Source organism: Bactrocera dorsalis, chromosome 3, assembly GCF_023373825.1.
Source record: "Bactrocera dorsalis isolate Fly_Bdor chromosome 3, ASM2337382v1, whole genome shotgun sequence".
Lineage (NCBI taxonomy): Eukaryota > Metazoa > Arthropoda > Insecta > Diptera > Tephritidae > Bactrocera > Bactrocera dorsalis.
This window is the reverse complement of record NC_064305.1, coordinates 56,797,584-56,810,985: the sequence shown is the minus strand read 5'-3', so window position 1 is coordinate 56,810,985 and position 13,402 is coordinate 56,797,584. Positions and strand designations below refer to the sequence as shown.

Here is a 13,402-nt window from a genome sequence, read left to right as displayed (position 1 = left end):
AAAACCTTTAGTAGAGTGCCATCGGCGCATTATTTTTTGTTAGTGTGTAATATAATTTTTGCCATGCGAAATTTCTGCAGATAAGCACTAATACTAATATTATGTATGCACGCGACACATACCTACATATATGACGTATGTTTGCCGCAGTTTTATTGGCACTTTTAAATTTTCTAAAGCACTTTGCCTCAGATAGCTTTGTTCAAATAAGTGTTGTTTGTAATACCTAAAACCAGTCGAGACAAAAACTTCATAACAATTTTATTTGAACCTAAACACTGACAACAGCTGTATTTTTCCATGCTTGCACGAAAATTACACTTCAGAATATTTAAATAAATCCCCTTGGTCATGTTGAATTCAATACATTTAGTGGCTCCCATAGATCCCCACAGCATAATTGATTCACCGCCATGTTTCACTGTTCCAACTAAATTTTTACTTCGTAGCTCCGTGTTTGGCTTCTTCCATACAATTTGTCATCCATCACATTCCCAAATGATAATACACTAATTGTTTCGTCAGTGAACATTACCCTTTTCCATTACCTTAAAAGCTTATCAACGTGAGCTTTTGCGAATTCAAGCCGTTTTTTACTTATTTGTACTAGAGATAAGTGGCTTTTTACATGCTATCTGTCCATAAAAATATTTTTTGCGAAGAACACAATGAACTGTTTTAGTCGATATTTCTTTATTTATTGTTTTTGACAACTAAGTCAGTTAAGAACACTTATCTTTGTGTTTATTTACACTTTACGTACAATATTGAGCTCATCAACATCATTCAATTTTTTTTTTTGACTTTACTACCGGAATATCGCATAGTTCCTCCATATCTCCATTTATTTAGAATTTCCTGGACTGTGCAATGAGGTCTGTCAACAACTTCACCTATATTTCTGTACGATTTATCTTCACAGCACAATTTTATCAACAATTCTCTAATTTCGATATCTTTATTTGTATAACGGATCGCTCCTTCCTCACTTCAACACTGTTTCTGAACGATACTTTGCTTGATAAATACTCGTATTAATAAATTAACTTGTTTGTTCTTCTTACATTTCATACATACATTTTGTTACATAATTTCATGCGTTTAAAAAATGTGTTTAAATTGTCATCGTCCATGGCTCAGCATGCTTATAGCAGGGGGGAGATGATGAGTGACTTGTAGAGTTTGGACTTTGTTCTTGGAGAGAGTACTTTTATTCTCAATTGCCTACTCAGCCCGAAGTAGCACCTGTTAACAAGAGTTATTCTGCGTTGGATTTCGAGACTGACGTTGTTGTTGGTGTTAATCCTCATTCCAAGATGGAGGAAATAACCTATGATATCGAATTTGGTGAAATGTAAATGAATTTAATATTGCCGCTTCCTAAATGCTGCCGTTTTATCTTTTTCCGTTTGTACTAGGTGAGTATGAGTTATTCAATGACACTCGTATAGCATTTTTGTTGTCACAGTAAAGTACCATAATCATCCTGAAGCTTAAGCATATACCTGTAGATCGTCTTTCATCAAGATTACTAGCCCAATCTGCGTCACAGTTTCTGGTGAGATCTTTTATTTCTCTGCTACACACAATACCGCTGTTAATGATACCTTTTAAATAATGTAATATAAGCAGTGGGCTTTTCCTGGGTTTATAGAGAAACGACTCAGTAGATTAACTGCAAAACCGATGCCAGGTCCCGTTATTTGTGAGGCGAATAACAAGAAAGCACCATGCCATTTCATGCTACTCTGCTTCATTCGTTGGACACATTTCATTATACAAACGTTGATTTAATTCGAATTGTGTTGCAACCGAATTTCTGTTGGACGTTCCATATCGGAGATATATGTATGAATTGCGATTGATTTATTTCTGTAGTGCTCTTTGTAGTATCTCTGTCTGATGAAAGTTGCTTCTTTAACGCTTTCATAATTTTCTCGTAGGTTGAAAACAATAGATAATCGTTAACATCAACATTGATCTACATTATTTCGTAGAAGACCTAACTTCAGCCGAGCGTTGGTTGGGTGGTGGGTGGACTTTTCAGTTCATATAGGAATGTCAACAGCGTACACACACGAGCAGTGTTGTCATCACAACCATCAGGTTGCAACATATAGATTTTTTCATTTAACTCGGCATTGAGAAATGCTGTCACAGCGTCCATTTAATGTACTAAAAAGTAGTTCCAGCAGATAACGCCAACAGACAACGTAATGAGGTGTATCGAGCTACAGGGACTAACGTTTTTTCATAATCGAAGGCTTTTTTTTTTGATTATACTTCTATCCTTTGATCACTAATCTGGCTTTACACTGTGTCCCCATTTAATCTTTTACCAACAACGGTGATGTTTTTGGTGCATAATACCTTCCGAATCACAAATTTTCAACAAGTTTGTAGAATTTTACAAATTCATCAAACACTTCTGATTTGTGCGTGAGAGGACTAAAAATATTCGACCAAATAGCCCACGTCAAGCCCGTTGAAAGTCGTCGAGATCTTAAATTGAAAGCGTATAAAATACAGCTTGTGCAAGAAATAAAGACGCTCGATCTTCCTAAGCGATATCGCTACGCTCTATAGGTTATTGGGCCCAAATAAAGTTCAGCGGTGAGGCCCATTTCTGGCTCAATGGGTATGTAAGCAAACAAAATTGCCCAATTTCTCTTCCTCCCAAATTTCGCATTGTTTTTGCCATTTCGTCCAGAAGAAAACAACACTTTGGTGTGGTTTGTGAGCCGGTGGCATTATCGGTCTACATTTCTTCAAAAATTATGCCGGTGGGAATGTATATAAGAAATATTTTCTTTTACATATATCACTTTATTAAAATTTTACTTATGTACATATATTCCTTAAAGTCCTCATAATTTTACTTTACTTCAAATAAAACTCTCGCCTCTCGTTTTAGTGTCTTTCCATTGGCATTTTGCGGTAGCCGATCGATGAAAATTACTCCAGCATGCAGTTGCTTATAATGAACTGGTAAGCGTTTTCTGACATGATCCTCTACTTGCTCTATCGTAAGTTCGGCACCTTGACGAAGCACCACTATTGCACCGGCCGCATCTCCATGCCTCTCGTCATACACACCAACCACACACACATCCTCCACCTCCGGCAACTCGTTGATCACCTGCTCTATTTCACCTGGCCAATATTGCATACCGTCATATTTAATTATATCCTTTTTGCGATCGACTACATAAAGCAAATGATTGTCATCGAAATAACCGAGATCCCCAGTATGTAACCAGCCATCCGAATCTTGAACACGTTTCGTCTCAACTGGATTACCATAATATCCACTCCAAGTATGTCCCTTATTCACTAAAATCTCACCGACTTCGTTCGGTGGCAAATTATTACCTTCATCGTCAACAATACGGGCCTTAGTGCCAGAAGCCAATTTTCCTACAGAGGTGGGATATTTATGATCCGAGTTCGATGATAAAAATCCAGACTCAGTATTGGCATAACCAAAAATGACTTCGCCATTTTCAAGTAAATCTCTCAGCTTTTGTAAAGTCGATTGACTAATGGAGCCACCCCCAACTAAGAAAGACCGAATGGAGCGCAAGTTATCTACGGTGGCTGCTGGATTAGTGACCAAAGCGGAAACATAACGTGGCGGCGCAAATACGTAAGTTATTTTGTATTTCTTCACCAGTGCAATCATATATTCGGGGGAGTAGGGCTTATTGGTAATTACACGCTTACAGCTTCGGGTCGCAGAGAGTAAAATGAAGAAAACACCAGATATCCAGTCTAAACTGCTGTTCGAGAAGATGACATCTTCGCTGGTTACGCATCTAAAGAAATAATGTTTTCCCGTGATTACATATATGTACTATATATAGACTATTTTCTTAAGTACTTGGACTTACAGTTCATCAATGTTCAGCGTATGCTTTGACACACATACACACTTGGGAACACCCGTTGTGCCGGATGAACAAAGTATTGCTACTGTCTGCTCACCACCCAACACGAGGTCCTCAGGCCTGTAAAGAGTTATAAATCAGACAGGTGTTAAGTTGAACTTGAATGTTCAATCTGCACTTACTTATAAAGATCTTCATGTGGCATGGGACTCAACAGGTCTTCAACTGTGCCAACTCCCTCAATATGTTCGGTAAGCGTATAGAATAATGGATTCAACGAACGGGTGGCTTCATGTAATTTCTCATAATATTCGCCGTCGCAAAATATTATTTTCGGTTTGGTGATTTGGAAGACGTGACGGATTGTATCTGTAATTAATAAATATGTAGCAATATATGCTTAATGCAATGAAACTGTAAAGGTCTTTCGTTACCTTTATCCAAACCCGAGTTTACGGCATGGAAGGGCGTACAATTCATAAAGCAGCCGACCGCAACCGAGCTTGTATAGGTGCTGTTTTTTGCCACAATGCCGATGACATCATCGTGTCGTAGACCCATTTTCTTGAAATGTAGCGCCAGACGTGTAGACCAGGTTAGCAGTTCACGATTGGTAACTTCGCCATCAATATCTGACACCTTAAGAAATAAAAGGATTACCAATAGATCTGTATTGCTAACTTAACCGAAGTTAGTATGAAGTTCTTAATTTTGTCATTTTTATTGGAATTCAGTACTAATTTCATTCACTCATGCTTAGTTCGTCGGCAATCTTCATCCGAAAGCAATCTGTATGACAGCTAGAAAGCTATGAAAGTCTATCATTATGAAAGTCTTACAACTAGGAATAGTATTTCAATTATTTAATATATTAAATATAGTAGATGAGTAAAGAAATCCGGTCGCCAAGAACAGATTCAGCACAGATTCATAGAGTAGTGCATGGTGAGAGCCCGAACGCAGAATAATGAAAACGCTATGAAACCTTTTGAAGGTCAATCTTAACAGACGTTGTTCAAACCCTAGATATCTCTCAGATATGAGCTAACATTTTATATGCGGGCGACAAGTATCTATTAATGATCATAATCGATTAATTATACCCCATACAGAATGCGGAGTATATTAAGTTTTAGTCGCTTTAGTCATGTCTGTTGTATATACCATTCACGCTATTCTATGAAATTTATACCAAAAATTTTCCAAATGTTCTTTTCCTTTTAAAAAATTACCGATTTAGCCGAGGCGCAGAAAATGGGCTGTAGTACATTTGGCTGTCATTCAAACCGAAAATTTTTCAAATTTTCCCAAACAAGTACAACCTTTTAATTTGACGAGATATTTTCACGAAATTGGGAATCGATTATAATTATTGTCTAGGGCAACTTTCAAACAAATTTTCAGATCATGATTGAAATAAAGTTTCTGTTTGAAGAACTTTTTTATTTTTTGAATAGCACCACCAAAACGGCCAATTCCCAACCAAACACTGTTTATCACAGGCTCAATTCACAAAAATACGTATTTATTGTCACACCAAAACATTTTTAGAACTGCACTCACTTGACAAATTTTGTTTGGGTAATTCTTCAAATTTCTATAAATAATATGTCCCACAGAGCAATTGAAATCGTGAAATAACGGTGCGTTCGGACCAGACCACACGCGCTCCTTATTATCGTAAGAACATTCTGAGGACTCCATAATTCGACTACGACCAATTTCCAGCTCCAGCAATTGCAAGCACAAACGCTATTAATGTAACTAAATTCTAAACAATTTGTTACTTCCTTAAATACTCTCCGAATGCCAACATAAATTAGCGGATGACAGTCGGCTAATACCACTGCTGATATGAGGTAAAGATGCATTTTTTAAAATCTAAGAGCTTCACGTCAAATGATTTCCATACAAAGTGTTTCTGCTGCGTATCGTTTTTCGCCCTCCATTCAGTCTCAATGCATAAAAAGATCAAAAAGCGTACCACAAAATGTGAAAGAAGCGCGGCCAGAAACTTTCGTAGAGTGTTAGCGGCGCCTTATATTTTATTAGTGTGTAATATCATATTTACCTTGCGAAATTTCTGCTAATAAGCACTAATAAAGCACCTGTAGAGCAATCCGACTTAACAAATAAAATATTCAAGAGGTGTCAATAAAGGGTGATCTATTTCGAGGTTCCCTACCTTTAAAAAAAGACACAGAAACTTCAAATTAAATTAGAAATGATTAAGTATTCTCATTTTTTGGCATTAATTTTTTAAAGATTATCTCTTTCAAATGTTGGAAACGACTACGTCTCAGTTGGTCCATCCGTTGAGTCTAATTTTCGATGACAAACCATACTACACAAAATAGGCTATTGAAAACAGTAAATCTACTTGGGTAACCCGTTAGCAATAACAAAGAGCGAACACTCACGGTAGCACCCGCTATAAACTTAAGAGTCGTAAAGACTTCGAGGTATTGTTTTGAGTAATATGTACATGTTTATTCGCTTCTTTGGGCATGACTGGGCAAAACACGTACGGAAAACCTCCATTTTGTCGTTAAAGATAACTTCTTCTAGGTACGTACGTCATATTTTTGCAGTTAATAAACTTTGTTTTCATACTTGTCTCAGACAGGTTTGTTCACCTAACGGTTGATTGCAATATCTAAACCCACTCAAAACATATGCAACGTTATGTACACCAAAGTTATCAGGATGGCGAGAAGAGTTGAAATTTGGGAGACTGCGTATCCGCCAGCCTGTCTGCGCGAGCATTCTTCTATTAATGATGGATTCAAAGCCATAACTAAGCTACATTTGGAACAGAGCTTCTCGTGAACCCGCCTCCTAACAGTTACAATGTACGAGCCCCTTACCATTTATAATGCACTCATGCCAACGATTTGTCCAGTCGTCGAAACACTTTTCATAAGCACTTTTTGAGATGGCTTTGAACTCCTTCAGCGAATTTTGTTTTATCTCTTTGATCGACTGAAAACGGATTCCATTGCGATAATTGTTGACATTCTGCAGGATTAACCGAATTCTGTGCTGTGGTTCAGACCTTCTGCGACAATATCACGAATAGCGTTTCATTTTTATATATAAGAAGAAGAAGATATATCCATCAATATATAAAAAAGCTCAGCATTAACGGAACGACTATGAATGAATATACTATAATTTAATGCCGTAAGCTATCTTCATAAAATTGCATCGAAACATCGAAATTCCAGATTGTTCAATAAGTTGTATCGTTTGATAAGAAATACACAATTTTATGATTCAAAATACACTTTATTATTCAGTATAATCTCCCTGAACATTAATACACTTGCTCCAATGATTCTCCAATATGTGGAACGCTGGAAACAAAAGGAAGTCGCTGTGTGAATACGGTGGATGCTCCAACAATTCGAACATTAATTCATGGATTTTAGCCATTGTTTTTGGTCTGCTGGAATTATGGGTACGTACTTCATTCGAAATGAAGCTAGCGACACCGTTACTGTCAATAGAGACCTGTAGATCGATGATAACCAACTTTTTATGGGCGCAATTGGATGTAGTTGATCTTGACAACATCTGGTTACAACAACACGGGGCTACGTGCCACACAGCACGTGCAACATCCGAATTATTGTGAGAAAAGTTTGGAGATTCGCCTATTTCAGGAAATTGTGACATTGCATGGGATGAAAATATCAACGAAATGTTTTTTTTTTTTTGTTGGATTTGGCTCGTCTTGGAAGACCCACACGGTCGATTGCTGTTTTGTTTCGGGCTCATACGCATAGATCCATGATTCGTCACCTGTGACGATCTTATAAACGTCTTTTGAAGCACCGCGATCGTATTTTTTCAGCATTTCTTTACACCAATCCAAACGAGCCTTTTTTTGAGCGATTGTCAAATTGTGCGGGATCCAACGAAAACAAACCTTTTTTACGGCCAGGTGTTCATGCAATATCGAATGTATGCTGGTGGGAGAAATGCATAGGCATGCCTCTATCTGAAGGTATGTTACATGACGGTCTTGCATTATCAGTTCACGTACGGCATCGATGTTTTCTGGCACAACGGCTGTTTTTGGACGACCTTCACGGAATTCGTCTTTGAGCGAGCGTCGGCCACGATTGAATTCGTTGTACCAGTTTTTCACAGTGCTATAGGATGGTGCTTCATAGCCATACAAAGATTTTAGTTCATCGATGCACTTCTTGTCGTGATAATCCACGTCGAAAGTTGTGAGAAATGATCGCACGAAAATGTTCATGAGTTAATTCCATTTTTTGGCCGAGATAATTAATGGCGATTAAATGGCAAAACGTTCTGAGTGATGTTATGCTAAAAAATGTCAAACTTTCCAATGGAAATGTCAGATTGCACCTGGCAACACTTAGTGTTGCCTAGCCAGAAATATATATAGCAACCTATGTAAAGTACTTACTACTACTAAATCACACGTGCGCATTTCAAGTCCCCACCTAGGTCTCAATGCTATCAACGTAATAATATATGTCAAATATAAAATAATTATTGTGAATATAGATAACCTTACCTAACGTCAGTCAATAACTGATTTTACTGATTTATTTACATAACTTTCTAATGAGCGCGATGAAATGGTACTGACAGAAATTACTACTATTTAAATACTGATAAATATTGCTTATTGTGTTGAGATCTAAAGGAGCTTCGATAACGTTTGATTTCTACATATAGATCCGAGCAATTGCTGGGTGGGCCTTTATCATCATTGCTTTTTATAAAGAAGTAGTGACTTCTAGATCTTTATCTTTGAGTTTTAGCACTCAAAGACCTCTTTGCATTATTAATTAGTATTGAAAAGGGCTTGTTTAGTGAAACGGTTATATAAACTAAACTAACAGTTGCTTGTTCGTTTCGCCACTATAAACAATTTCCTCAAATTCGAAGAAATTAATATTGTCAGAAGTCAGTTAAATTAAAATGTATACATATGTGCATCTGTTAATTGGTTATATGTACTGAAAAATACTTATATACATACATATGTATGTCCCACGATCACTTTAGCATGACTTTCACATTCTTTATCAGCTGTTTTCATAGTTTATACGCGGCACTTGCCTAATTATGTCAGTTACAATAACGTTGATGGGCTCACTTACGTCTGTTTACAAAAGCAACGTCAGTCTTGTCGAGATTCAATTATAAATATAATTAATATTATATTTATAAGAGCGCAGGCGTTTCGAACATATCAAGTGTGAGACGTAAGTAACTCCTTGTGACTCCTGGGTTGATATCTTAACAAAACCAGTATGTAATCCAAATAACGAGTACCGCTTAAAAAGCAATGGCAAATCAACCAGCCATTCTTAGGAGCTTTATGTGCTTTATAGATTCGTGAGAAAAATGTCGGCCAAGTTCAAAGAATAATACGTCTAATCATTCAAAAAATTGCGTATGGTCACTCTTGATAAGCCGCTTAATGAAAAATTGAAAATTTGTGGCGATACTTTTTAATGTCGTATAAGCATTCGTACCTTCATATCTGTAGGGAATATACGTATGAATTTGAAAATGATAAAATTCAAGGTTCTTTTGCTCCGAAATAAACTGCTATCAGCATTAAATTGCAAAAGAATTACGATTATTATTATTTCTTTCGGAACGAATCAATCGACCTTTCGAAAGCATCAAAAGTCATAACAACATTGTTTGCAATACTGATCACATGAAGAATGCATGCTGATCATCATTTTAATGAAATTTTTTTAAATGCTACACAGATGGCTGAAAAAGTTTATGCTGAAGTGAAAAAACTCAGAATATGTGGGCACATGTGGCACCTACAAACTAATCAATAAATGTCTTTATAAAAATTTGTAGATGGGCGTGTCACCACCAGGGTTACCAATAAATCCTATATAGTGATCATCGATTTCTTTTTTTCAAAAGATTATTTAGATATACTCACGAAAACATTTTTCAGATCGGATTGCTATAGCATATAGCTAATAAAATGAACACATAGTTACTAACAGAAATGCACCTGTGAAGGGTATTTAGCTTCGGTGCAACCGAAGTTAACGTTTTTCTCTTGTTGAAGCTGATTTTAATACAATTTTAGCTGACGCGTAGTAAAATATAGTAATAAAACCAAGCGATTCTATGGCCTAAAATATAACTAAATAAAATACTACATCTGTCAAATAAATAATGGCTAATTCTTACAAAAAATTTTGGTATGAAGTTTTTCCAACCCCTGAAAGAATCCCGAAGCAGAAAATGGTCGCTTACACTCGAACGTGGATCTTCCTCTCGTTTTTTTCTTTTCTTGTTTTGAATGCTGAACACTGGCTTATGTTTTGAAAAATATTTATAACGTAATTGAGGTGTAAGATATTATAACTCTTAAGTTGATTTAAAGTAGGCACAGTATGATAAGTCTTACAAAAATCGGTAAGGTAGTTTAGGAGTTTACTCCGGACAAACAACGAGACACGTAATTTTTAAATTTATAGACATATATACATATATATCCATCAAAAACTTTATTAAACTACTCATTCTTATATATTCATACCATATATATTTTCCTTTACATCTATAACTTTATTAAAATTTTACTTATGTACATAAGTACGAGTATATATGTACTTTAAATTCCTCATAATTTTACTTTACTTCAAATAAACTTCTCGCATCTCGTTTTAGTGTCTTTCCATTGGAATTTTGCGGCAGGCGATCGATGAAAATTACTCCAGCATGCAGTTGCTTATAATCTACTGGTAAGCGTTTTCTAACATGATCCTTTACTTGCTCCATCGTAAGATCGGCACCTTGACGAAGCACCACTATTGCACCGGCCGCATCTCCATGCCTCTCGTCATACACACCAACCACACACACATCCTCCACCTCCGGCAATTCGTTGATCACCTGCTCGATTTCGCCTGGCCAATATTGCATACCGTCGTATTTGATTATATCCTTTTTGCGATCGACTACATAAAGCAAATGATTGTCATCGAAATAACCGAGATCCCCAGTATGTAACCAGCCATCTGAATCTTGAACACGTTTCGTCTCAACTGGATTACCATAATATCCACTCCAAGTATGTCCTTTATTCACTAAAATCTCACCGACTTCGTTCGGTGGCAAATTATTACCTTCATCGTCAACAATACGCGCCTTAGTGCCAGAAGCCAATTTTCCTACAGATGTGGGATATTTACGATCCGAGTTCGATGATAGAAAGCCCGACTCGGTACAGCCATAAGCATAAATTACTTTGCCGTTTTCAAGTAAATCTCTCAGCTTTTGTAAAGTCGATTGACTAATGGAGCCACCCCCAACTAAGAAAGACCGAATGGAGCGCAAGTTGTCTACGGTGGCAGCTGGGCAAGTGACCAAAGCGGAAACATGACGTGGTGCAGCAAGAGTGTAAGTGATTTTGTATTTCTTCACCAGCGCTATCATATATTCGGGGGAGTAGGGCTTATTGGTAATTACACGTTTACAACTTCGGGACGCAGAGAGTAAAGTGAAGACAACACCAGTTACCCAGTCCAAACAACTATTCACGAAGATGACATCTTCGCTGGTTGTGGCACTAAAGAAATAATGTTGTACCGTTATTACATATATGTATACAGAAAAGTATTTTTTTAAGTTCTTAGACTTACTATTCATCAATATTCAGCGTATGTCTTGACACACATACACACTTGGGTACACCCGTTGTGCCGGATGAACAAAGTATTGCTATTGTCTGCTCACCACCCAACACGAAGGGCTCAGGCCTGTAAAGAGTTATAAGTCAGACAGGTCTTAAGTTAAACATGAAAATTTGATCTACTTACTTATAAAGATCTTCATTTGGCATGGGACTCAACAGGTCTTCAACTGTGCCAACTCCCTCAATATGGTCGGTAAGCGTATAGAATAATGGATTCAACGAACTTGTGGCTTCATGTAATTTCTCATAATATTCGCCGTCGCAAAATATTATTTTCGGTTTGGTGTTGTGGAAGACGTGACGGATTGTATCTGTTATTAATATATATGTAGCAATATATGCTTAGTGCAATGAAACTGTAAAGATCTTTCGTTACCTCTATCCAAACCCGAGTTTACGGCATGAAAGGGCGTACAGTTCATAAAGCAGCCGACCGAAACCGAACTTGTATAGGTGCTGTTTTTTGCCACAATTCCGATGACATCATCGTGTCGTAAACCCATTTTCTTGAAATACAGCGCCAGACGTGTAGACCAGGCTAGCAGTTCACGATTGGTAACTTCGCGGCCATCAATATCCGACACCTTAAGAAATAAAAGGATTACCAATCAATCGGTAATAATGTCTTAACCAAAGTTACTATGACGTTCTTAATTTTGTGAGTTTATTGGATTTCAGTACTAATTTCATTCAATCATGCTTAGTTCGTTGGCAACCTTTATCCGAAAGCAGTCTGTGTGACAACTAGAAATAACCTATGGGTCTGTATACCTGAGAATAAATATATGAAAATCTTACAACTAGGAACTGCATTACAATTACTAGGAATAGTAGATGAGTAGAGTAAACCGATTCAAGAACCGCTGGGAATCAAATCAGTAATCAGTAAAACATGCATTAGATAGCATTAAAATTCCATAACAATTTACACTTCTCTAGTATAATGTAAATAAGGCAGCAGTATAAAGCAATCCACCGACCAGTATTTAACTACGCAACACTAATTTGATCCTCAGAGGCGATTGAATACGAAACTGGACGCAGATCGCCGAGGCCTTGTAATTGCAACAATTAAAGAAGGACAGAGATAGACTCCACGCATAACCTCAAAGAGAAACTGAACCGTTATGTCATCTTTATCATTAAACACCGGATCAGTTCATAAAATCTCGTACTTATTGTCGCACCAAAACATTTTTAGAACTGCACTCACTTGACAAACTTTGCTTGGATAATTCTTCAAATTTCTATAAATAATATGTCCCACAGAGCAATTGAAATCGTGGAATAACGGTGAGTTCGAACCAGACCACACGCGCTCCTTATTATCGTAAGAACATTCTGAGAACTCCATAATTCAACTACGACAAATTTCTTGCTCCGGCAATGGTAAGCGCAAACGATATTAAATTAACTAAATCTCAAACAATTTGTTACTTCCTTAAATACTCTCCAAAAGCTAACAAAGCTTAATAATTTGCTTTGAGTTTGTTACTACTAGGCATTTAAGCACTGGTTTGCAACACTTTGCTAATATGAGGTAAACCCCAATTTTTCAAAATCTAACAGCTTCGCGCCAAATGATTGACAAACGAAGTGTTTTTGCTATGGCACTGATGCTTTTTCAATTCTCAATTGACAAAAATATCAAAATGCGCCCACAAAATGTGAGAAAAGAGCGGCCAAAACCTTTCGTAGATTGTTGCGATATTTCTTTTCATATGCATTGATATTATCATACATGATAGGTTCGTTGTGATAGCTCTTAACCTATATCTATGAAGTATTAATG

The 13,402-nt window shown here is 36.9% G+C and overlaps 1 protein-coding gene across 18 annotated transcripts in view; it reads right to left on the bottom strand.

Annotated features, from left to right (window-relative positions):
* LOC105223067 (uncharacterized) overlaps positions 1-13,030 on the bottom strand; it is a 54,354-nt gene extending 41,324 nt beyond the window's left edge. For 2 of the 18 annotated variants that reach the window (XM_049450809.1, XM_049450807.1), the window contains exons 1-6: positions 12,824-13,030; positions 11,987-12,194; positions 11,735-11,921; positions 11,558-11,674; positions 10,809-11,484; positions 3,119-3,139 (exon numbers count right to left, since the gene is read on the bottom strand). In XM_049450809.1, the coding sequence (XP_049306766.1) occupies positions 3,119-3,139; positions 10,809-11,484; positions 11,558-11,674; positions 11,735-11,921; positions 11,987-12,194; positions 12,824-12,964 (1,350 nt within the window). In that variant the 5' untranslated portion in view covers positions 12,965-13,030. Of the gene's footprint in view, positions 1-2,805; positions 3,816-3,890; positions 4,008-4,069; positions 4,257-4,321; positions 4,527-5,450; positions 5,670-10,564; positions 11,485-11,557; positions 11,675-11,734; positions 11,922-11,986; positions 12,195-12,823 lie in introns of those variants that run through there. The other 16 variants (XM_049450802.1, XM_049450801.1, XM_049450805.1 and 13 more) reach the window with 14 other exon arrangements.
* Positions 13,031-13,402: the final 372 nt, after the last annotated feature.